This window comes from Symphodus melops (genome assembly GCF_947650265.1).
Source record: "Symphodus melops genome assembly, chromosome: 21".
In the NCBI taxonomy this organism is placed as follows: Eukaryota; Metazoa; Chordata; class Actinopteri; order Labriformes; family Labridae; genus Symphodus; species Symphodus melops.
Window position 1 is genome coordinate 9,235,828 of NC_136711.1, and position 24,866 is coordinate 9,260,693.

General features: G+C 40.7%; 1 protein-coding gene across 4 annotated transcripts in view; it reads right to left on the bottom strand.

Moving 5' to 3' along the window:
* Positions 1-508: 508 nt before the first annotated feature.
* The window catches only part of rhbdl1 (rhomboid, veinlet-like 1), a 50,539-nt gene continuing 26,181 nt past the window's right edge, over positions 509-24,866 (bottom strand). For all 4 annotated transcript variants that reach the window (XM_079334133.1, XM_079334132.1, XM_079334130.1 and 1 more), the window contains 6 exons: positions 21,733-21,957; positions 20,219-20,367; positions 19,942-20,054; positions 5,564-5,664; positions 3,710-3,770; positions 509-2,297 (listed from right to left, as the gene is read on the bottom strand). In XM_079334133.1, the coding sequence (XP_079190259.1) occupies positions 2,026-2,297; positions 3,710-3,770; positions 5,564-5,664; positions 19,942-20,054; positions 20,219-20,367; positions 21,733-21,957 (921 nt within the window). In that variant the 3' untranslated portion in view covers positions 509-2,025. The remainder of the gene's footprint in view (positions 2,298-3,709; positions 3,771-5,563; positions 5,665-19,941; positions 20,055-20,218; positions 20,368-21,732; positions 21,958-24,866) is intronic.

The following is a 24,866-nucleotide window of genomic DNA, read 5'->3' on the forward strand; positions in this document are numbered from 1 at the left end:
ATCTACATACATAAAGAAGCTGCTTCATCCTCTTTTCTGCTAGCCAATAAGTTATTCTACAGTCATTATTTAATTTCATATATACTGTACATCCTGTTGCATGTAGTATTGATGTAAAGGCTAAACTCTGAATCTGTAGCTAGCCCGCCATCTTGGCGCATTCTTTTCTACCATGTTTTGCCTCCTGAAACCCCCCCTCCAACAGGGAAAGCGTCTCGCTGAGGTCATGTGTCAACAACAAACTCAGGAAGCTTTCAGGGGGGAAGCTGTGTGAAATTTTGAAGAAATGTTCAGGAGTGCATGTGTGAAAACGGCTATAGTGTTATTTCAGAGGATCAAAGCCATACAAGAGATGTCAGAAGAACAATCATAGCATACATTTTGCACCATTTGAAATGTTCTGTTGTTTTCCCTCCTTCAGAGAGGATAAAATACAAATAAATATACTCTTGGTTATGAACATACAATATACACATCCACTATCAAATGAAAAACAGGGACAACTTAATAACGCTCTTCTGCTTTTTTTCTTTATAGGTACATTCCTTTACAAAAGTATACAGTCCCTAAGATGAGAAACTGAGGTATAGACCGGGCCCAAGACAGGCCCCAATGCCCTCTGGGACATGAAGGTCAGAGGTCAAGTGATGACACATCCGCGTCCTCCCCAGTTCAGTCTGTCACAGCGAGAACAGGCAGAGGCCAGTGTGTGTGAGTGTGTTTGTGGTGTTTTCTTCTCTGTTAACCTCCAGAAGCAGGCAGCGTCTGCTCTCAAAGACAAACAGGAGAAGTGTGAGTGCGTGTGTGTGCGTGTGTGCGTGTGTGTCCTTGTCTCGCTGAGATTCACAGAGCCATGACATGGCATAATTTACAATGGTGCACCCAGCAAAGTCAATTGTTAGCGTTTGACACAGCAACAGGAGGACTTCGCTCGCTCGAGGGATGACCGTCCAGGAAACATCAAGCTGTTACTTTTCTGTCACATTTGTTTCCCATCAACATCTCGTCCTTGAAGTCTGAGCTTTGATTCTCTTTCCACAGTGTAGGCTAAATGTCACGGAAAAAATGAAAGAAAACTGATCCTGTCTCATTTTGAAGTGAAATTGACAGCTAACTTAAATATGATGAGGATCCACAAACAGCCTGAAGACTTGCTTTTCAAACTTTTTTTCATCCATTAATTTTTTGTTTGTTTGAGGACAATGGGTTTTTCTTTTTCCATTTGGACACTGGCTAAATGATTTGGCTGATGTTTTATCTTCTCGTAAGGAGCTCCATTTGAAGAAAACATTCTGTAAGCTGTTCTAGTTTTTGCTTTTCAATTAGTTTGCAAACAATCCTGCAAAAAAACCCAGTGCTTGTGTGTGGTTTTTTTTATTGCTGCCTCCATAAAATAAACATGCTCTTGCTGAATTTTTTTCTAAATGCTTGGGCTTGGTCTTTGAGAAAAACAACTGAAACCCTGTAGATTTTAGGGGCATCACTGCAGCTGACCACCTTCATCAAAAGCATTTCTGCATTGTTGTAACCATCGCAGGACACACTTCCTCCCAATCCTCCGGAGTAAACCATCGTCTTATTGGAACTCTTCACATGTATGAAAGATGCGTTCAATGACACAACTAATGCTTTAGAAAAACCCTCTGAAAAAAAGAGCACAATTGCTAAATGCTGACCAAAAGTTTAGTGCTGGTTATGTAGATGATTTGAATGTACATATACAAAAGATATAGTGCTCCTCAAAATGTGATCTGAGGAACGTTCACCTGTACTTGTTGCTACGGTAATCCCTCTTTAATAAAAGAGACGTATTTCTTTGATTTGCAAAGTATCTGTAAAAAAGGATTCTTGGTCAATTTCTTTTTTTTCTACGACTTTGCATCATTTCATTCGGGACTAACTTGTGATGTTAACTATGGTCAAAGGGAAACCTTTGTTTGGAGCAGGGTTGGAGTCTGGAGTGTATATGTGGAGGAGGACCTGCAGGGGTGGAGAAGGAGGAAGAGGAGGGGAAGGGGCGCTTCATCAGGGAGGAGGAGGTATCTGCACCCCCAGCAGCTCATATGCAAAGATGTTCCAGAAGATGGCGAAGAGGAGGAACGTGATGAAGGAGAAGACGATGACCCACCAGGAGCATTGTTTCTGCAGGCTTTCCTCGTAGCTGCGCAGGATCAGCAGCCCCATGCTGATACCGACCACGGCTCCCGACAGGTGAGCCATGAAGCTGGGCTGTGGCCCCGAGGAGGGCAGCGGGGGTGAGAAGCGGAGCCAGACCGCACGACCGACCTCCGAACTCACTGTAGAGGAGAGATGACACATAAGGTAGAATCAGCCCAGGGTAAGGTTATCATAGTTTTTAATTAGACGTTTTCATTCTTTTTCCATGTTGTTTTCAGTTTCCATTAAGTTCACTCTGGTTTGTAAGTTTACTTGGTAACACTTTCTTTGAAGACTGATATGACACTGTCATAACCATGACCTGACACCTGTCATTGATATGTAGGACACTTTATGAATTACATTCCATTACAAGTTATGTCACCTTTAATGCAAAGTTGCACATGTGACAGGTTGCCATAAAAAGCAGGGTTAGATCACATGTTTAAATATTTTGGTTGAAATTGTCTTTAGGTCCTGACGGACATTAATAATTCAGCTGTTCTGAAAAATGAACAAAGAAAATCTGTCATCTGTCGAAGTTGTAAGCCTGTAAAAAATGTGACCGATGTCTGCCACAAGTTACCAATTTGATGAACCAATCACACGCCTCCCTGTCTCCACGCTCATTCTGTACCCCATGCATGCACGAGCCCACACTCAAAGCATGAGCCGAGGTTTGCTTCTGGACCAATGGTGCTTGTGCATGTAAGTGAGGGGCGTGGCTTTTGAGGGATCACAGAGGGGAGAGGGTGGGTGCAGATGGAGCACTGAGGGAATGCTAGTTTTTGAAAATTACCAACCCTGCCTTTAAAGTTGTCATAATTCACAGAATGTCATTTTATGACAACATCCATTGCTACTTGTGTATCTCCCTATTTCTCTTTGTAAGAGAGAAACAGACTGTACTAGCTGACTGTTTGTAGGGGCCTACAGAAGAGCTCTACAGTGTTCAGTAGAATCATAAGGTTATTTTAATGTGATGTTCTGCAGACATAAACAACACTTTACTCTTAAATACGGTTTCAATGTTATTTGCTGTGGTTTGTAACACAAACACTTTGCAGCTGTCGTATAAAACCAGAGCCCCTTGTTGATTCACTCGTCACAGTTTCTTCCACATTTTCTTTGGAAAATGCTGTTTTCTCTGTTTGTAAAACACTGAGAAGAAGTATCACATTCCAGCAGAGACGTGCTGCTTGCTCAGTTCGGGGGCGTCAGGCTCGGGACAGATGGAGGGAGCATATTGCTCACTAATGAAAGTGGCAGTGTATCGGCCCTCGTGTGGAGGGAAAGGACAAGTTGTATGACTCAAATGATATGAAAACAAAGGAACACGTCCAATCACAGAGCCTCTCACCATGAGCAGTTAACAGAGATAGCTTTTGCCTGTTCAGCTTTAATATCTTTTTGAACACCACTTGAGTAGATGATAAACATTATGAACAAGTGAGTGAACATGAAATATTCTGCCCTGCTTATGAAAGGTTCTTACTGTATATCTGACATATATACAACAGCAGGGCCAGGAGAGTAAATCTGGAGAACTTACTGCACACGAGCGCCAGGATCATGCGGAGCAGCTTGTACGGACATCGCATCCCGGCCCAGTTCTGCAACACAAAGCACCTCGTCAGCACAAACAATCACCACACAAACAACTGTTATATACGAGTATAATAACAGTGCAGAGAGGAAAAGCCTCAGTTTTATGCCCTCTAGACATATTTAGACCCAACAGAAAGAGAATCTATATCTATATGAGGGAGGAGGCGGCCCTTACACTACACACAGGCATGATTATACACCTGGCTGCTCTCCATTTCATGGTTCCAGAACAGTGGCACGCTATTAATTAGGACTACAGTTATTTGACAGATTGGGAGAATGGGCCAATAAAAAAAAGGCCCTTTGATTCTCCAGTGGAAAAGAACAATTGCACCCTGACTCAGAGTAACTTATTTACTCCCCAGGATGAAAAATGGTTCCAATCACCTCAACCTTTAGACTTTGTGGCTGTGGGAATATGACCACTGGAGTGTTCCCCTCTTCTCTTAAGACAAATAGTGAAAGCCATGCAAAATTAAAGACACGCAGAGAGAGTATAAATAAAACCTGCAGTCAGTATAGGTCTAAAAAGGTAGTGCTTGCAATGTCACAATATTTCTATAAATAAAGGATGAATGTTATAGAGGGACAGGGTTGAACAGGAGGAGGAGGAAAGAGAGGTCTGATCTGGGTGTGACATGGTGCTGCTGCTATCTGAGGGCTGTGATTTGACTTGCCTGCACTCTGAATTAAACAGAAACAAGATACTTAACCAAAGAAAAGATAAAGATCTCGCAAAGGTGAAGAATTACCAAAGTAATATATGTGTCAAAGGATTATTAATGAGAAAAAGTTATTTCTATTCTGAAGAATCTTGTAAAAAAAAAAAAAAACTCTTGAGCAAGGAAATATTATTCTTAAACAATAAAGGGAAGAACTAAAAGAAATGTAGGTTGAAGTCATGTCTAAGGTTGAATGTGGATGTAATTCTTAGCTTGAGCTGCAAAACCTTCAAGGAGTCACATCCAAAACTAGAGCAGAGTAGAGCTTCAAACTTCGCTCAACCTAAAACTGTCTGCTGAGTTAATGCAGAGGATGATGTTGATGGCAGATGGGTGGCTGGGAATGTATCGGGTCGAGACTGGACAAGACTTCCATACGAGCAAGAAAAAAAAAAAAAAAAAAAAACCTATCAGACACTATCAGAGGAGAGCTTCGATGTCCCTCGGAGGATTTTTCAACAACAAGAGTAACAAACCAAATGAAGTGCCTCTTAGCAGATCACACAGTTACATTCAAAGAGTCTGTGCTCTCAGTCTGTCAGTGCACTCTGATTCCTATCCCTGCCAGCGTCTCTGCTGCCCACAGTGAGGGGCGACAGTAGTTAAAGTGATTTGTCAGATGTAACACCGCCTGAAGAGTTGAGAAGAATGTGGAAGGCATTTCACATAGAGACCTTGTGACAACGACAAGTACTAAAATAAATACAGATGTAAGCTAACAATGTGCATCAAGGGAATGCACTGCTTGGTTGTTTCCAAGGGCACAAATAGACACAACCTTATTAAGTAACATTACAGTCTGAAAGCTAGCTCACTTGAAATCTGGCTTTAAAAGTGATGAGAACAGTGCATAGATGTTTCAGCTTGATAAGAAACAGGAGGAAATCTCATCAACAACATGACTTTACTCTCGCAGGAACTTTCATGTATAGATAAAAAAAAACAACAAGAGGAGGGATTGGATGTCAGTTGTAGTGTGCAGCGAGTCCGTCTTCCTCCATGTGGAGCGCTCTGACATTTCTTCTCTGCTGAAAACGAGACGTAACAATGAAGGTGATAAAGATGACAATGGTTACCATGACAACGTTAGCCAGATGCGCCGAGCACAGAGCATAGACTCCCCCGGAGCCCCCTACCACGGGAGCGCGCATGTCGGTGATGGACACTGTCAGAGAGCCTGCAGAGAGAGAGAGAGAGAGGGAGGGAGAGGGAGAGAGAGAGAGAGAGAGAGGGAGGGAGAGGGAGAGAGAGAGAGAGAGAGAGAGAGAGAGGGAGAGAGAGAGAGAGAGAGAGAGAGAGAGGGAGGGAGAGGGAGAGGGAGAGAGAGAATTTTTTTGGAGCACAGACAGGAAAACAAAAGGAAAGTCAGATTAGTCATCACACATAAGCACAAGTCACCTTCCTCTGAGCTTTTTTCTTTTTTTAAATACGTCTACTGTAATGTACAATTCTTTCTCAGTTCACAGCGGCTGTGCTACATCAGCTGACCTTCACATGCCCTTTTTTTCTACCCCCAGATTACATTACACACACTCACACGTTTTGACAGAATGATTTATTTGATCAAAATGGTAAAACTGAGGAATTGCAGGAATTGTTTCTCCTAATTCAATTTTCTTTCAGGAATTATTTCATATGCTTGTTACTACTCAGGTGTTTTCTGTTTCGCATCAGAATCTATCAACATTTCCAAATGCACTGCCTGCATTAGTAAGGTTGTTTGACACTTTTCCAATGGTGAAGAACGTTTTCTTTGACTTAGAGCTGAGCTGTAATCAGGTGTAGGGTTCAGTACAGAAGTCCAAGCTCACAGTACTTTTTATTTTTATTTCGTTGTCAGGGATTAAGACGTCAATAAATCGGAGAAATTATCAATTCAAGTAGGCTACATCGATGTATTCATTTTAAAATAAAAAATTGTGAATCTATAAAACATGTTGTCTATGTTGCTTTGTTTTAAAAACATTCATTAGGTCGAACGTTCAGAAATAGAAGTGTTTTTCTTTGCCATTATCGGACAGGGAGTCTCTCAGTTTGATTTTCACTTATATAGCAAAAACATGCCGTCTCAATATACAGTGTACCACACACAACCAGCAGCTGTTCTGAACAGTATTTAAGTGTGTTTGAAGATGTGATTCTGAGTGCAGCACAGTGTACCTTCTGCTGCATTCGCCACGAAAAAAGGGGTCGCAGTGACACCGCGAAGTGGGACATTATTCCAAGCAGGAGAAATCACAGTGCCGGTTGTTTGCAAGGACGCGTCAGCCACTGTTAATTATGCAAATGGAGTGATAAGGGGAGCGGAGAGGGCTGATAAAACAAAACAACCTCCTTTTTAATCACAGCCGCGGATTGCTGGAGTTGTGATCTCAGATCTATAATGCATGTTACATTCATATTCTGTGTGTAGTGTCAAGTGTGTGTGTGTGTGTGTGTGTGTGTGTGTGTAGAGAGAGTAAACACCATCTTAAAGAACGCCTCGTCAGCCCGTTGTGGCACTGATGATCATGGACAGACAGATGGTAATCAGAGCGCGTGCCTCACTCGTTCATCTCTCCTCTTTGTGACACCTTTGGGCTATTTTACGGAAATGTACGGCAAATGTGAAGGTTGGTGCTTCAGCGAAAGATTGGAAGAGCTTCACTGTGCCCCATTTTCAGCAGTTCCACAAAATTACAATTACACAGCGCAGTGTAGAGTGAGTGGTCTCTGAGCTCTTCAAAGTAAAAGGGAAAATTGAATTGGAGCAACTTCAAGACCATGTGCGTTAGAGTTCATTTTTCAGAGCTTCAGAAAGTTTCTACACTTCATTTATCATTTCAGTTCAGTGTAGTTTGGAGACGTATTGATGAAATATTGATGGATTAAGATGTATCATTCTGGGATATCTCATGGAAATATCAGGATTTGGGTTAAAGCTTTAGCTCATCTAAAAAAACCGAGTTGCATTGAGTGATGTAGTTTTAAGAAAGGATGTAACCGCATGAGGAAAGTGACAATAGTTTGCTGCATGCATTTGTTTGGTGCTTGGCTGTTGTGGCAAAGGGTTCTATCTTCCTATCTTGTCTTTTATTTTGATGTTGATTTTGTCAGACAATAAAGTTCTATCAATCAACCAAATCAATATCAAACTATTTCAAATGGTAACTGATACTGTAGTTGAAATCTTAAAGTGGATATTGGGACGAATAGGTTTACTTAAAATGGTGTTTTGAATTGATACATTTACATTTTCAATCCTAAAATATTTGTAGGTTTTTGGCCACTTCATCAAGAATCCCAGTAAAAAAAAGATTTGCTCGCAGACTAAAATTATTCAACAATTTTGGTACAATAATTGTATGGCAATATTCTTCCTGTTTTCATTTTTGAACGTTCAGCAACACCTGCCATCATAGAGTTCATCAGCCTATTGGTGTGCAAATCCATGTATATGGGTGTGGTCTCCATTTTTCAAATATTTTCTCCTGAAGAAGTTCAGATGGTTAAAAGCTTTTAACTTTTTATTTGTGTTATTAAGCAAGAGTGCAGACATTTCTTCTTTTTCTTACTGCCTCAAAAAGTCAGCCATCGATAGCAGGAGGGTTCTTGTGGGTACGTTTTTTGACCTTCACGTGGTCGTAAGTTTAAATGTTTTTTATTCCCCACCACCTTCTGGGTGTCACTTCTGTCTTGTGCTGAATTAAGTCTCTCTCAAGTTTAGCAGGTGTAAATTTGTATCTTCAGCTGTCGGCTTGTTTGTTGAGAAAGCGTTGATGGATACAGTTGCCTGCTTGGACTAAAAAAGGAGCCGTGAGAACAGTGGGAATGAATCACAGTAAAGTTGTTGAAGAACAATTAAAAAAGCAGCACGTTTAAACTTACCATCAGCTAAGCTTAAACGTGCTGCTTTTCTTCTGTTTTTGTTAGAATTATTGATATTTTTCACATTACATATAGTCACTTGATTAATGCAATCTAACATCTTTTCAAAGGAGACACTCGTCGGGGATGTGACAACACCATCTGCTTATATTGAAGAGCAGACAACCTGAAACCTCCGGCTCAGAGGAAGAGACGCGAGCTCCACAGGGAGGAAACAAACTGCTCTCTCCTCGCTCCCCCCACTGCTTCTGCAAGAGAGCTCCCAAATACAGTGTGAATATTAAACAGGCCTGTCATGTACGCTCTCCTTCTTAGGGGGATTTGAGATTTAGGATCCTCACACTCAGCACAAGCTGAGTCGCGAGGTGTGCGATTACTCCAGCATGGAGCTGACATACTCCAACTCATGCGCAGATTATTTACTGTAACCATCCTGAACTCATCACCGACATACTCACATCTTTTTGTGAACCTGGAACACCTACCAGCACACTTCAGTGTAGAGAGTTCAGGGCTATAGTCTTTCTACTGCAGTATAATCCCCAGTGCACACTCGGTCACACTAGCGGCACTATGACTGTTACTCCAGGCTGCCCTTAAGCTATGGGTCAACTTTGTATTTTCTGTCACTCTGGGATAAGGTGCAGAAAAGGGATGTTAAGCTGATCCAAGGCCAGGGTTTGACTGTGCCTTAGGCTGTGCCGCTCTAAAGCCACTCCAGTCGACGCTGTGCCACAGCGACTGGAGTAAGAAAATAAATCCTCTGGATTTTGGAAATATGCCTCTGCACACTTACAAGAGTTTGTTGACCATTGACTTTAACAGTCTATGAAATGTCCTGTGAAGAACTTTCAGTCTGTGTCTCTTTCTGTTCCCAGTGGACAAACTGCTACCTCTTATCTCGTTGCTGATTATGTCCGAGCTGAAAAGGCTGTTTCTTCATTGTGCTGTAAAATGTCCTGTCTGACACCCACACTGTGGCAGCTGTTAGAGGCTTTATAAAATACTTTATAGAAATTGTCTTGTCTCTGATGGTGTCTTTAGTTTTATAGGTCACACAGAGGCTTTAATATTAATTTCAGACAGTTTCATAACCAGATAAAAGCTCCTAACATGAGCTCTTAGCGTCCCTTGAGAACAACTGTGGCTGATACAGGTTTTTATTCAGGATATTTCGTTAAATTCTTTTGAAACTGTTAAAAACTCTCAATGACCAGAGATGTCTTAGATAAAGCTAGGTGATCAAAGTGCTTCAAGGAACATAACGCGCCATAAATCACAAATATTAGCAGTACACATGAATATGCATTATGTTGGAATTCAGGCTTGGTCAGTCCATAACTTACTCTGAAGAGGACAATTAAAGGACATGTATTCATTTATTCAGGTGATTTAGCCTGTATTGGATGCAAAGTTAATCTTGCAACACAGTGCTGGGAGGATGGAACTTGTAAGCTATATTTACGTATATCCATTAGTATAGCCCTGTAGAAACTCTTAGTACGAGTGAATATTGTAACAATGCAATAGAAAAGCAGTGATCGGGCCGGTGCCAGTCGACAGCATCAGTAATAGAAACCTCCACATGTTGTTACTGTGGGATTGTTGGAGCTGCTCTAAGTGTGCAGCCCAGCCTCAGACAGATCTATCCTGTATGCATTAAATCTCGTGGCCGTGCACAGAGATGTGCTGCAGTCAGCACTACTGCAGTCACAGGGCTGCCTCTGCCGGCTAATAAAGTGGGGGAAATGCCTGATCAGATTTATTTACCAGGCACCAATAAGAAGAGTGGGAGACTGATGGAGGGAGGAACGGTACATACACTTCAGGAATCAGGAAGTCACAACTACGTTTTTTTTTCTTTGTGTTAGTCCTTGAATATCAGCTGCAACAAGTAAACAGAAAAACTTTGGTTTCTGGTATCAGTAAAATTCATCGTTAATACATTCAATTATTTACTCACTAAAGCTAAACATCTGTCTAAATATCAAAGTTACAGATTAAAGTATCTTTAGCCAAAGCTGTGGTTGTTCATTTATTCAGATCATTCAGGTTTTTAATGATGGAGATCCTGCTACCTTTATCACTGGAAGGACAGACAGTGTCTCAAATATCCTTTCTCTGATAAAGACACACATGCACACATATATGTAAGAGAAAAAAACAACAGGAAATGATCACCACTGAGAACAGAGTCAGATGAAGTTTGATATAGAGACAAAATAATATTGAAGAAAACAATCTGAACACCCTAAAAAAAAGGTTCAAATTCAGTGATCCTGAAGTTACACCCATCAGACTGGATGTGAGGTATGATCCAATCAGGGCCTCTCGTCTCACTGAACCTTTTTAAACAGGCCATATTAAGTACATTTCAGACACTGAAAAGAATAAATTCATTAAATAATAGTGACTTTTCTGGATTTCATTAAACAGAGCACAACCTAAACGACTCAATATAAGAAAGTCGAAAAAGATTAAGAACAATTTACTGAACGTCACAGTGATCATAGAGCCGACTCTGAGCTTACAGTCATTTCATGGTTGTATATCGACCTTCAAGAGGTGTAAATAAAAAAACATCAGAAGCATAAAACATGAATGGAAACTAACAGAAGCATTTCCAAGGAAACAGGATCAATGTCGGGCTGCTTCCTTTTGTCAGTGGAGGAACACAGCACCTTTATATTTTTTTTTCCTGCTTTGTATCGACGAAGCAAAAAACTGAAGAGACGGCTCAGTCTAAAAGCGGTCTTTAATATTTAATTACTTATTATTATGTGTAATTTTAAACAAAGGAAAACGAGACATAAATAGTAACGTGTAATAGTTGGAATTAAGAAGGGGTTTATTAACTTTGAAAGATGACTTATTTAGTTTTCAAAGTTAGAATAAGTTAAATGTCAAGATGACAGAAGCAATGGGAGAACATCTGTCATTTGCTCTTTTGTCTACTTTGATGTCTATTTGAAAAGTTGATGACTTCAAATGTCATTTAATAGAGAGGGTCCATTTCAAAGCCTCATTTCAGCTATAATAGTGTTGTCAGAGTGGGGGAGCTCTATTAAAGATATTTTCCACCTGGGAAAGAGACAGACTCCTCTGTGTCATCCAGACAGAAAGAGATCAGAAAAATATCATCTCTATCGCTGAGGCTTTTTTTAAAGTGGAGCAGCGTGACTCGCAATCAGTCCTCATCCAATCTAACATCTTCATCCATCTCCCAGTGCCGGTGCCCGGGTGGAGGGTGGGCGGCAGAGGGGAGAAACCCCTTTAGATGATGTGACGGGGAAAAGACAAACGCCTGCAAAGTTTTATTTATCTGCAGTGTCAGGCTGCCGTGAAGCATCCAAACTGACATCGACCTCAAAGAGATACCTTCACTGCAGTCAGTGAAGATCATTAGACAAACAGCTTCAGTAAGGGAAACACAGACGCGACATAAAAAGCCTTTTCCTGTCTTCATAAACAAAAAAAAACCAACAAGGAAAGGGAACACAGAAAGAACATGATTCCAGTGCTGTTGATGCCAAACTCCCCTGAAGGAACAGAAACAGTTCATCAGTGTCAGAGTTGGCCAACATGGCTGCTCTTAACACACCTTCCCCTTGGTGTCCTTCAGAGATTGATTCTCTTTATCCTGATAGTGTTCAGCCCAATCCAAATCTGCAATTTGAGCGGGTGGGGGGGATATATCATAATCTCTAAGAGCCCCAGGGGCTTCAGAGAAAATCAATAGTCTCCACAAGTCACATCCTCGGAGCTGCTGAGAGGAGCCAGCAGAGTCTAATCAAATCCGCTCGGGACAAGTGTGAGTCAAGAAGCAAAGAGACAAAACTGATGAGCGTATAAAAAAATATACACCTAATACTCCTGAACATGCTCATGCTAAAAGAAGAGCTGTTATACAAACAATGTATTCCTGTCACGACTGAAGCTGTTATCGCTCAGACTGCTTTTCACCTCGAAGCCGGCAATAGATGGAAATCCAACAAAAATCTTTAAAAGCATCAAAATGACCATCTCCAGTGCTCAGGGTTACGAAGTCATACAATGGACAAAGGTGAGAAGTTTAGAAATATCCTCCAAAGAAGCTCTTATGTAAAGTGAGCAGAGAAATAAGCTCCTCTCTGACTCCAGCAGACTGTCCAATGAAATATTGCTGTCCTGGATTGGCTTCACACAGAAGACGCTAATAGATGCACATAAACAGTGGGCCATGGCCAAATATATTCGTCATTCATCAGTGTAGTTCTCAGGGAGGCTGCAGGGGGTGCTTGTATAAGATGTGAGATCTGTGTCACCTCAGAAGAGTTGAGTGTGTGCTGGGATAGGGAGGGTGTTGGGAATTACCATAATCTTGCTGGCAGCCTCTGCAACGCACCAAGGTCACCCTGAGTCCCCAGTTCAGCTTAGTACCAGGGGAGAACATCAGAAACACAGGTCCAGACTCTTCAGCACTGCAAACAACACTAAGGTTTGTCCACAAAAAGACGCCTGGGGCCAAGGTGGCTGAAAAGACACAAAAGCTGACTGTGTGTGCTGATGCTCTTGCTGGGTCACAGCCAAACAGTCCTCTAACAGGCCGTGGAAGAATGGGAAAGAAATTATTTGTATTCAGCTATCGATTTATAAAGCTGTTTCAGAAACACACAAAAAACTCACAGTGCTAAGAATCCCTCCCCATAACTCGACAGTACAAACCCTCCCATTTTCACCTTGAGCAAACCAAATCAGAGCCTCGTTAAATGTCTCTCCACCAGCGCCCGACGAGAGGAAGAAACAAAGAATGAGAGGCTCAGACTGAATCACAGCCCTCCGGCATTGAGAGTTATTTATCCAGCCCGCTTCATTCTCAGCGTCCTTTCTGCTCTTTTGTCTCTTTATCTCAATCTGTCCCTCATTAACTCAGTTTGGATGCTGATGCTGCTGATGCGGTGTGAAGGTGGGACTCAACCTTACTGTGAGTCCATTTACAAAAACTGATTGAAAAAAAAAAAATCTTTTCAAAGTCAAACTTTGTTCAGCAGGACAAACGTAAACTCAAAGTCTACTTTTAAAGCTCCTGTGGGGGATTTTTGAAGGTAATTTGAACAGGTTAAAATCAATAGAGGCACCTTTTTACGACATACAAAGACTAAACAGAGATGAGATTTCTTTTACAGCTGTAAACGCTGCCACATGTGAGGCGTCAGAAGACAATTTACAGCAACAGTTGAAGATTTACAAAAAAAGCAAAGATTCACGAGTAATCTATCTGAACGTTAAAAGGCAGCAGGACTGTATTCGTTTTTAGTTAAAATTGCATTTACAGCAAAAGATCAGCAAAGACATAAAAGGTAATGATTTGTCCAAATGGTTGTAGCAAAAACAAAATGTCACTTTAAAACTCACGTCAGTTTAAGGAGAGAGGGATCACTACTCATCTTTTTATGAATCCATCTTATTTGAATCCAACTTGTAAAATGAGTCAAACCTCAGTGGTCCATTACCAAGTTAGAAAACCTCAAGGATAACATGTCTCTTTTCAATTGTTACATTTTTTTACATTTTAAAGTAAGGGAGACTGAGTGCCTGACCAAACTAATACATCATGTTTATCCTGATGAAATATGTGCCGTCCCCTATGTTTTGTGTATTAATCAGCTTTGTGACAGGAAAATGGAAACACAAAAAAAAATGATACAAAAAAACAAAAACCTGAAGACTTCTATTCACTTAGAGTGTGATTGGGCTTTCATTATCCTGGAACACAGAAACAATCATCATCAGGCTGAATGAGGACCAACAGTAGAGCGAGTCTGCAGAAAGCCGGCACGCCGCTGCTTTCCTGCCTCATACAAGAACAACATCCATCAACCCCTGAAGGATTAAACAGCACATGTAACCTGGCGTGCTTCATTTAAGTAATAACAACTGCAGCTAGCTTGCAACATCAAGGTTAAACTGACACGCCACCATTTGTCATATTTTCATTACGATTTCCCAATAGGCTCTATTTCTGTCTATTTCTCTATTCTAACACTGGAGAGTCGGGTCATTACGGTAAAGACTGATGATGTTGTTGTGAACAGGATCCCAGACACAAGGGGGAGTAAATCATCCCCTTATGATTTACACATTAGGTTTAAATAGGCTGGCGAGCTGATCCTCAAGCTCTTGAAAGTCATAACAGACACTTTGAATATCTTAGAGTTTTGAGTTGCTCAGGTGCACATGTAGAAGGCCTTTTTAACACTTACTCATCTGGATGCAGTTGTGAAAGAAAAACTTTAAATCCGTTTCCATAAAAGCAGTGGCAATATTTTCGTACATATTATAAATACACAGCGACACACTTCACCTCCTGCGTTATAATCTTAATTACAGTCAAAGCGACTCAGTATCAGCAGCAGAAACCAATGATGTTAAGTTGATGACAAGAACAAATACAGCATCTTTTCTTTATTTGGAAAAAAAAGTCAGTCAAAGAAGAGATAAAATAATCTGCTTCCAGCTCAAAGAAGAGGATAACAAGTGTGAGTTTAATCAATACTGAGCAGAAACATCAGTTACAGCCCTTATTAGCAGCAGAGTGTTTTTCAAGTGTCTGAAGTGAATGTGCTTATTATGCATTATAGCCTCTGTTAGTGTTTCATTATTACAGAACTGGGTCATTCATTTTGATTATCGTTCTTGTCTTCTCTTGTGTTGTCAGTTTTTTTTTACATGTGTTTTATTGCCTTCTTATTATGTTTTGTATTTCTCCATGCACATATTTGTTTTTGGAAACGCCCATTCGGAGACGTGTAACGCAAATTGAATGTCGTGATTTGGCTCAGTTCATCCTAAGCATGTCCCAATTAAAAGAAACAAAGTGTAAAGATCTGACTCACCACTGTGAGCTCTCAGGTTGGTTGGCCTGAGACTGGTAAACCTTAATATATTCGAGCAAATTTGTGGTCTGCTTCCTCACTATCAATGTGTTTTTATAATACAGAAAAGTATCGGACGGTATTCTTTGGGTTCCCACGACCTCTTTATGCTCTCTGTATCAAACACTCAAACAGAAGTTGGGAAAAGGGCTTTTTCTGCAGCCTGGAATCTGTTACAGAATGACTTGAAACTCAAGGAGCTGGTGTCCTTAAATGTTTTGAAATCTAAAGTGAAAGACATGGAAGCAGATTCTTAAAGACTGCTTGAAATACTGACTCCCAAATTTGACTCATAGATGGTTCTCTATTAATGTTAAATGTGGTATTTTTGTAAATCATACTTTGTCTCCCTTTATGTCTGTAACTTTTTTGTTTTTCCTGCTGCCTGTCTTGGCCATGTATCCCTTGGAAAAGATGTTCTTAATCTCAGTGGGATCAACCTGGTCAAACAAAAGTTGAATAAAGAAAAAAAGAAAAAAAGGTAAGATATAAGAATATATGGTTATTTTTCTGTAACAGAAAGAACAGAAATGAATGACACAGAGAAGCCTGAATAAAGGAGACACGACGCACTATAAAGCTTTTAAATGGGGGAATTAAACACTTTTCCTGCATGCTTCAGTAAACTTTTTATTCTTTACAACAAAATGTGAAGCCAGTCACAGGTCTTACTTCAACCGATTTCTGTTGATATTTCAGTGAAAACAGTAAGATGTAATATTTTGCCCCAGGTCTTTGTTTTGTCACATGAAAGGTTGCAGAATCAACTTTGATAGGCGTCATGGTACAGTATGTCAACACCAACTCAAGCTTTCTGCCACCAGAAGCTGCTTTAAGATTGAGGTTGTCTGGGTTGTGAAGTGTTAGAGGAGGCAGACACCCCGAGGCTCATGCGGGCCTCAGAGGGAGAAACAAGGTGTTCTTGCACCTGTTGACGTCCTGAAGCATGAGAACGAGCTGTTTGCTCGAGGGAAGGAGTCCCAGGAGAGGAAAGTGGATAAAATAAACTCTGCTGCTGTTCTTTAGTATGAAGATGGGCTGAAATGACTCAACATTTTAATTTATCTCATCATGCAGTCAGATATTCTGACTGTTCATGTTTTTTGACATATTAAGAAGGGGCTTTTGAGCTACTTTTAGTCTATCAGAGCCAGGAAAAAATACTGAGTGGATGCTAATTGTGCAAGGACAAGGACCGGGGTGGTCTGAACAGCAATGTTAGAAAATTATTTCAGAATTATTCCGTTGTCAGCACTCACTCGAGGACACAACGTACTTTCTCTTCAGAGTGCACCAAAACACCACAGATGAGTCTAAATGAGGTCACTTCCAAGGTTTACAGATGTGCATATGACAACATGTGATCGACCCGATTAAAATTTGAACATTGTGAAGTTAATTTATGTATAATACATTTGTTTTTATGCATGTTAGATAGTATACCTGTCAGACAGTTTTATACTTTTACACTACACAGCATTTGAGGTATATTCAAATTGGGAAAAAAATCGTCCTTTTGGTTTTAGATCCAAACCCAGGGGTGCAGAATTGAATGCAATGTTGTTACAAACACATAAAGGCACAACACCCGCAGCATAAACACACCCATTAAGTTGAGCCACAATCTGAAAGCTCCACTGCTGCCGCACAAGAAGAGCCAGCAACCTGTGTGCTAGCAAACATGAACTCACAAACTGTATGTATATAAACATGGGACAGCCATGGGTAACTAAACGGGAAAGGAGGCGAAGAAAAAGACTTTCACAAAGTGACGTAACACAGAGGGCAATTTCTACAAGGCTACTAAAAGGCTGCGTTAGGATGTAAAAACAACCAAACAACTGCACACACAAAGCATGCCTGCACGCACATTCTTCTGAAGAGAAGAATGGATGGATGGAAACAAGTGCACGCACACTTCTACATCGATTTATCCATCTGAAAGTGTTTTCTACGTTTTGAAACACCTTCCTTTGTAAACTACTGTACAAACACAGAGAAAACAATCAAAAGAGCACAGTACAGTATAATACTACATGTCAATAAACACTGTGAGCTGTAAAGCAAACTCAGTGTAGTGTGTTGCCATTAAAGCAACAGTTACACAGGCTGTAAATATGAATGTACTAAGCCTGAGTGACATCACCCATATGTAACTACAGGGAGCTTTAGAGTCCCATTGATGGCTGTCGCCATGCTGGAAATGCTGTCTCTATCTAACTTTTAGTCGCCATAACGACAGGCTGAGAGCTGAAGCTGAGGAGGCTCTTGATAAACCATTACATATTGATCCTGAGGAAATATTTGCAGCTCACTATTTTTGAAGTGTTAATCAGCTTTGTGACAGGAAATCTGTGAGCTAAAGAGAGTTAACCCTAACCCTTAAGCCGCCCACCAGTCAATCTCGTCAGCAACGCACCTTATTGTCAATGACACTTAACCTTCATGAAATCAAAGCGGATGAGTTATGAAAAAAATTCAGGCCCTATTTGCTCGCTATACGGTTTCTGCTATCGAGACACGAGCTAATCAGGCTGTGAACATTTGAATTTTTCAAGCAAAAACACATTTTTTTGAAAGGGGGTGTGTGACTTTCGTTGCTTCTGCAGCGAGCCTCAAACGGACATTTGGACAAACTGCAGGATTTTGCCCTTTGCCATCTGCTTGGTTAAAACAACCAAATGATCAAGCAACCGCCTTATGAGTGTTTTCTGAAAACATCTGATCAAGTTCAAGCCAGCTTTGTGGTCTTGTCTGTCCTTTTCACCTACACGCAGTAGTGTCATTTCTCTACCCCCCCTACTGAGCAGACTGTTGTCATTAACCCTGAAAAACTGCAATGTTTGACTCCTCCAAAACTCCCATCATAGACAAACAGTCCAGGTGAACTTCTCCAGCTGCTTTCTTTCCAATAAATCACAACAGCACAGCTCTAATTTCAGCTCCAGTATCCGAGGACGGAGTTATTGTGGAGCTTAAAGTCGTTCATCACCTTGTGACCATGAGACAGTTCTGCTCGTCACAGAATTCAGTTGATTTCTTCCTCTTTTCTTCATCGGTTTGACATAAACCTGAGTTTTTCTTCAAATCTAAATTCAATATCAGACAGTTTAATGCACTGACTTCAACTTTTGTTCAACAAATTACATTTTTTATCATCACAATGTAACTCAGGCGTACATGTTGTAATAACTCTGGAGGTGCAAATATCACCATCTTCTCTCTGCTTCTGCCTCCTTTTGGAATCAGGCTGCAGCTTACATCTCAGAAATCTCTCAACCTTCACTAATGCCAATTCCACAGAGAGAAACTCTGCATTACTCTCCCAATTTTTCTACTCCAAGTCCTGTGCTCCCTTGCTTACTCCCTCTCTCTGTCATCACTGCAAAAATAATTCAAGGCTACAATCAAGTATAAAGAGTGTGTATGCATGTGAGAAAGCGTGTGCACCAGGAGATTGTTTTCTGCTTTCACTTCATTTTCTTACAGGATGTGCAAAGAGAGGACAGGGAAAGAAAAATGCAGAACTTCAGATTTTTTTGTGTGACATTGAAGGGATGGATGAAAATGATGTCAGGAAAAACTGATTCCCCACTACCAAATAACAATCAGCAAAACATCTACAAGATCCAAAACAGTTATTATTCCTTGTTAAGATGAAAGAGGATAGAGGTTTAGGCAGGAGTGTTGATATGAACTCGGAAAATACGCAACAAAAAGCAAAAAAAATGCAATGAGAAACCACTTCCAGCCATCAGTGCAGATTTCAAATTTCCAATCTCCAAACTGGTGGAGGGCGAGGAAGAAAGTTAATGAGGTTTCACGTCAACAAAGACTTGAGTGCTTCGGCCTGACCTCCAGGCTCGGTGAGTCATTCCACCACTTACGGTCGGATGACTTGGATCTTTTTAAAGGTCTGGGCCACCAGCCGGGTCGAACTTATCAAAGCTATCAAACAGGCGATGAGTTAATGTCAACACGAGGACAAGACTGTTACTTATTCAGGGAGAGTGAAGGAAAGCAAGCCATACAACAAATATGAAACTATAACGAGGCAGTGATGGTGATAAATGATGGAGAACAGAAACAAAAACAACGACGTGCTCCCCTGATTGATAGACTGTACTGACAGTGTTGGAACTAAACCAACAGCAACACAGCTACAGTGCAGACTAACAAACAGAGAACACGGACTTTCTTGTTCATGTCATTGTTTCAAAAGGAAAAGACTTCCTATGTTGTTGTACAAATGACTCAAACTGTCTGAACATCTCCTGACACTAAACCATGTGACTCACTGTGTTTACACCTGTGACCTCAAAGTCAGTCTGCACGGTGGGAGAAACAGATGTGCGATTACATTGTTGATTTGAAATAAGATAAAAATAATAATAAAACCCCATTTGAGCAAAAATTCCCAAAAAACAATCCATTCTTTACTAGAATTTTCTTTCTTACTCATTTAGTTATTACTAAGTCAGTACATAATCATTTCCTTTTGAATTCATAATTTTTGTTGCCCACATTGTGTTTATGTGCCCGCTCATTTATTGTATTTCTGCTAGCTATTCCAATCACAATAACAGATCAAATTCAAATCCTGATTAACCACGTAGCCCCACTTAAAAGTCTTGATTATGGCACCATCAGTCCCAATTTCAAAAGAGGCTTACCGGCCAGCACTCCTGCCATGTAGAGCAGACTTATCCGCAGGATGCCGTGGACCATCTCCAAAGGAACGCCAATCATCAGCTGTAGTAAAGCGTTGAACCCCAGCTGCTCCAAACTGACAAGAGGGAACAGAAAGAAAAAAAAACTCAACAGATAGAATTTGATACGTTTCCTTTTACTAGCTGTACATCATCTGTAACAAGTAAACACATTTAAAGTGACCCAATCCTTGCAACAACAACAAAAAAATTGTGGAAAAAAGGAGATTCGTGAACGTACCCAACGTGCATGAACATGTAGCTGAAGAAGCGCCAGACTTGTGCTCGGTGACCGGGATGATAGACGAGAGGGCTCTTCATGAAGTCCGGCTGATAGGTCTGCAGCACCCACTTGTTCAGCATGATACCGTAGCACATGAACACGATAATCTGAAAATGGACCCAGAAATGAAACCGTCACTTCTTGCTTCTTGCTCCTGCTACAGGCTCTCTCTACAGACTGATGGTACAAAGCCGGAAATTTTGCAGCAAAACAAAAGCCATTGTGCTTTCTGGAAATGCGTGACGTTTTCTTCTCTTTCTGTTTCCTCAGCTGATGCTTATTAGGCTCGTGGAGACAATTACCGCCTGCAGAAAGAAAAACGCCACATCTGGTTCAATTCCATTAATTCCTTTTCATAGAATAAATGACTCATTGTCTGTGTGAATTAAAATGGATGTGAACCGTTATTATCACTCCCTCATTGTCATTACGGACCACTCATTGCCATTTAGAGGTATTATGAGAGTACTTGGCTTTCTCTCTGCAGAATTATGATGACGAAAAGGTTGAAGTTTTGTAGTTTATTTTCGTGCTTAATCCCAACCATTTAACGGCATTCTGTGAGAGCATCCGTGTTATTCTTTTTTCATGAGCATAATAGGTCATTTAATTCCCATATGGTGGCCGTGGTGCTCACTGACCTGGTTTCAAAGTTCTATGGTGTCGAAAGAAACGCTGCATGCAGGGTGGCTGAGAGGTTCAGCTCAGAGGAGCGGCGTTAAATGTGCCCACTAAGCCCCCCCGACTCCCAAATGGGTTACCAGCTCATACCGAGCTCACAGAAAATGTGCGTGATCAAAGGCAGAAAATCTTTTCAGCAGTTGCGAACTGAACGACTGAGCCTTCAGAAGAGTATACAAAATTCGGTGATAGGGGTGAGTACAGTAGCACACATCTGAGTAAAACACTGGAGGCAAACTGTGTTTTAGAACCATACAAATCAATGAGCTGCATTACTAACAATAACAAGTGTCAGACCATAGATGCTGCTGCTTTTTATCTAGAGTGAGTCTGACTGTCAAATAAATAAATAAAAACATTTCACCTCAACACAGACATTCACACATTATAATATCTGTTTAGTAAGCACAGTTCAAAAGAGATCAGAGTGTGGAGAGTTATTTTTATGTCAGGGCAGTTTGGGAGTTTTTGGTTTTATGTGAAAAAATGTTGTGGTCTATGAAACACTTTGAGTGAAAGAAACACTTTTAGTGAAATATCACTAAAATGTCATATTTTGTGAAATGTTTTAGATTTTTGTGTCATTGTTGTTTTTTATTAAACGTTTATAAAAGTAAATGTGTTTTCTGGTTGAATTATGATTTGATTAAAACATGTTTTCATATTTTGTAAACTATCATTGCATTGTATACTACATGAACTATATTTTCTGCTTAAAGGGACGTTAGGTTTTCCAAAAAATTGTAGTTAATGGTATTTAGGCTACACACAGACATTCGTACAAATCTCACCTGCACAATGGTGACGATGGCTATGAAGACTGGTGGGGGACACAGGCGGTTCTGATGGAAGTACCAGCGCCGGTCCGTCTCACAGGGCAGGATCTCATAGGCCACATAGCGGACAAAGCGCTTGTACAGACCCAACCCCGTCTCGTCCAGCAGGATCTCCCTCTGCAGCGTGCGGCGGCCATTAGCAATGGCCCGTCGGAAACTGCTGGAGCGCTTACTGCTCATCTAAGGAAAATTAAAAAAGTATTACTCTTGAGAGTTTGGAGGACTGGGTTGAAGAAGTCTGACTGCATTGAAATGAAACTTTTAAGGATATTGATTAGACTGTAAACAGAAGCTTTATGTGAGAGTCATCAATCTTCTCATTTATCTAGCAAAAAAATGTAATAAACTAAATTTCTCCAAAATGACATAGAAGAGATTAGAAACCTTTTGTAGAGTTAGTTGTAACTTAAAGACACCAGTGCACAGAATTGTTTTTGTAAGTAGTCCAGTCTGATGCAACTGAAGAACACATGTCAGAAGGGAGCCTACCATCGCTCACAGCAGAATCTTTAAAGATGAAATCCTCACGTCGAGTGGCTCATCACCACTTAACACCAGTGAAGAAGAATCTATTCTCTTCAGAGAAGCTCAAGAGTGGCTGATAATCCAAGAAGAGGAGCCAAAATTCATAAAACACTGATTGCAAAAGAAATAGCATGAAGTTCTCCTTCGATGGTCAAACAGTCAGGGTTGGTCACACTGATCTTTTTGTTTTCTTTCTGTAGACCTGACATAGTTCAGTTATCATTCTTATACAAGCTAAATGTTTCTTTTGTTTGTCCTCATCTCAATATTTCCCAACTTTCTTTTACGTGGGATCTTTTATGCATTTGTATATATCAGTGGAAATCCCTCTTTTAGATGAAAATGAGCTCAAATGTCTGAGAACTGTTGTCCATAACAAAACCATAACAAAAAAATGAATCAGGATTTTTAAAATCAGCCTTTTCTGTCCCTTATGTGTGACAGAGTGAGAAAAGATGGATTGCAGAGAGCACTAGGCAGATGTTTTTTGTTTTTTTTTTGGTAATTAGATTTTTAGGCTGTTTTCAAGCTTTTGTCGAGGGGACAGTGGGCAGAGGAGGGATAAGAGTTGTGGATGACAGGGGCAGTAAATGGCCAATGGTGGACGTGTAAAACGTGTAAAACTGTGGGCGCTATTTCGATTGCTATAGCCTCTATACTGTAAATGGGAAAAGCACTTCAAGCACTGTGCTTAAATAGTGTCCTTGCATAGATGTTTTTGTACAAGCATTAAAAGGAGATAATTATAAGGAGTGTTCTTGAATTGCCCGGGGATAAATAATTTGTTTTTAATTTAATTGAACTGAAACAGTCCAGAATGCAAAACATATCTCTAATTATTGCTTCCATCATTTACATGATAGACTTGCTTCACCGGTTTTATCTAAGCAGCAATTGAAGCATTAACAACCACTGATCACTTTCATGCCACAAGAGAGATGTCAGAGCAGACACTGAATGCTCGAGCTGATAAGAAACTTAAGTCACATCTAAGTGGTTTTGATTTCCGCACAATGTGAGCGTAACTGCTGGCATGGTTGATTGCAGCTCAGTCCTCTTTACAAAAAGGGGCTGTTGAAGTGATTTTGCCCTTGAAAAGCAAATCTTTGTTAAGGACTAGGGAAAGTGTTTGAATGTGTTAGAGTGTTTTATCACAGACTCCAGGTATGCTTAGAGAGCAGGAGCTGCAGGCCAGCACGACCAACTCTTGATAAGTTCTTTAATAGCAGCTTAGGATGAAAACTATCCTAATGCTGCTGTTTGACAGGCGAGTCAGAGAGCCGAGAGCACTGAAGACAGAGGGCTCCTGTTCCTGCCAGAGTTACCTTGGGGGAAAAAAACAGACATGTACTCACAGCAGGAGTCCTTTAGAGTCAATATCTGCATTTTCTTACATGCAACAACACAGGCTGAAAACTGTGTGGCTATACCAGATCTCCTGTGTAACTGAAACAATCGCTTTGAGCTGAAGTGCCTCACTTTGCAATTATCTCTGAATCAAAGTATGAAGCTTAATGAAAATGAGTTTACTGGGAAAGTGACAAAGAAAGAAAGAGCACGAGAAATGGAGAGTAAGAGCACGTAGCCCTAATGTAGACGTTCTCCTAATTGCAGCTTGAGACAATTGGCAGCTTCATAGGAAGTGTGCTGAAAACTCAACAGGGGGCCTGTAGGCAGTACAACCTACTGTTAAAGTACACTGCATGTAATTCATTATCCTTTTCCTGCTGCTTAAAGACTCATTATATGTGGACACAGCAGGGGGATAAGGCAAGGAAATTGTGGGTCGATAGCTTTAGAAGCTAATGAGCTAAACATACTGCAGGAGAAAGACCGTAAACAGGAAAATAATGAAGAAGTTAGGAACTGATTGCTACTTCGACTGGTTCAGAAAAAAGAAAATAGTTACAAGTCATTTCTTTGGAAGTTAGCAAAGCTGGAAGTGGTAACTACTATAACTCTGACACTGGTGGCGGTACAGTGAGGGTGGGAGGGCCTGTTGCACGGTGATAACCAGAACGATGTTGAGCTAGAGCTGCTGGCTCTCACGCAGATGCTGAGGACAAATTTAATATGGAAATCAGTCTGGAAAACGCAATTATGCTATACTTGAGGCAGGGCGTGAAAGCAGGAGAGAAGGAGAGGAGGGACGAATGAAAAGGGGAGGAAGAGATGTCTGCCCGTGTGAGTTCAATTAACTGGAGTCTGGAGACCACTGATGGACAGTGACGGTGAGAAATGTCTTTTTAATTAGGCAACTAAAAGATTTCATTTCTTCATTTGCTAGTTAATACAAGGATTACATGTCGGTCGAACTAATTCATAATATTTGCATTAATATAGACCCATAGCGCCGGTTAAATGTTGTTTTTCAGCTGTAAGTGGTCATCAGGAGATGAAGTTGGATGTGAGATGTGTTAACAATGAAAACAGAAGCTTCTTCCTAAATATTAATAAACGCACACATACAAAAGTAATCTTCAATCCTCCTTCATGGGCCTCCATACATGTGTGGGAGCGACCACGTCTGCAGAGATGCTTTCCTCGACCTATATTTTGATGTT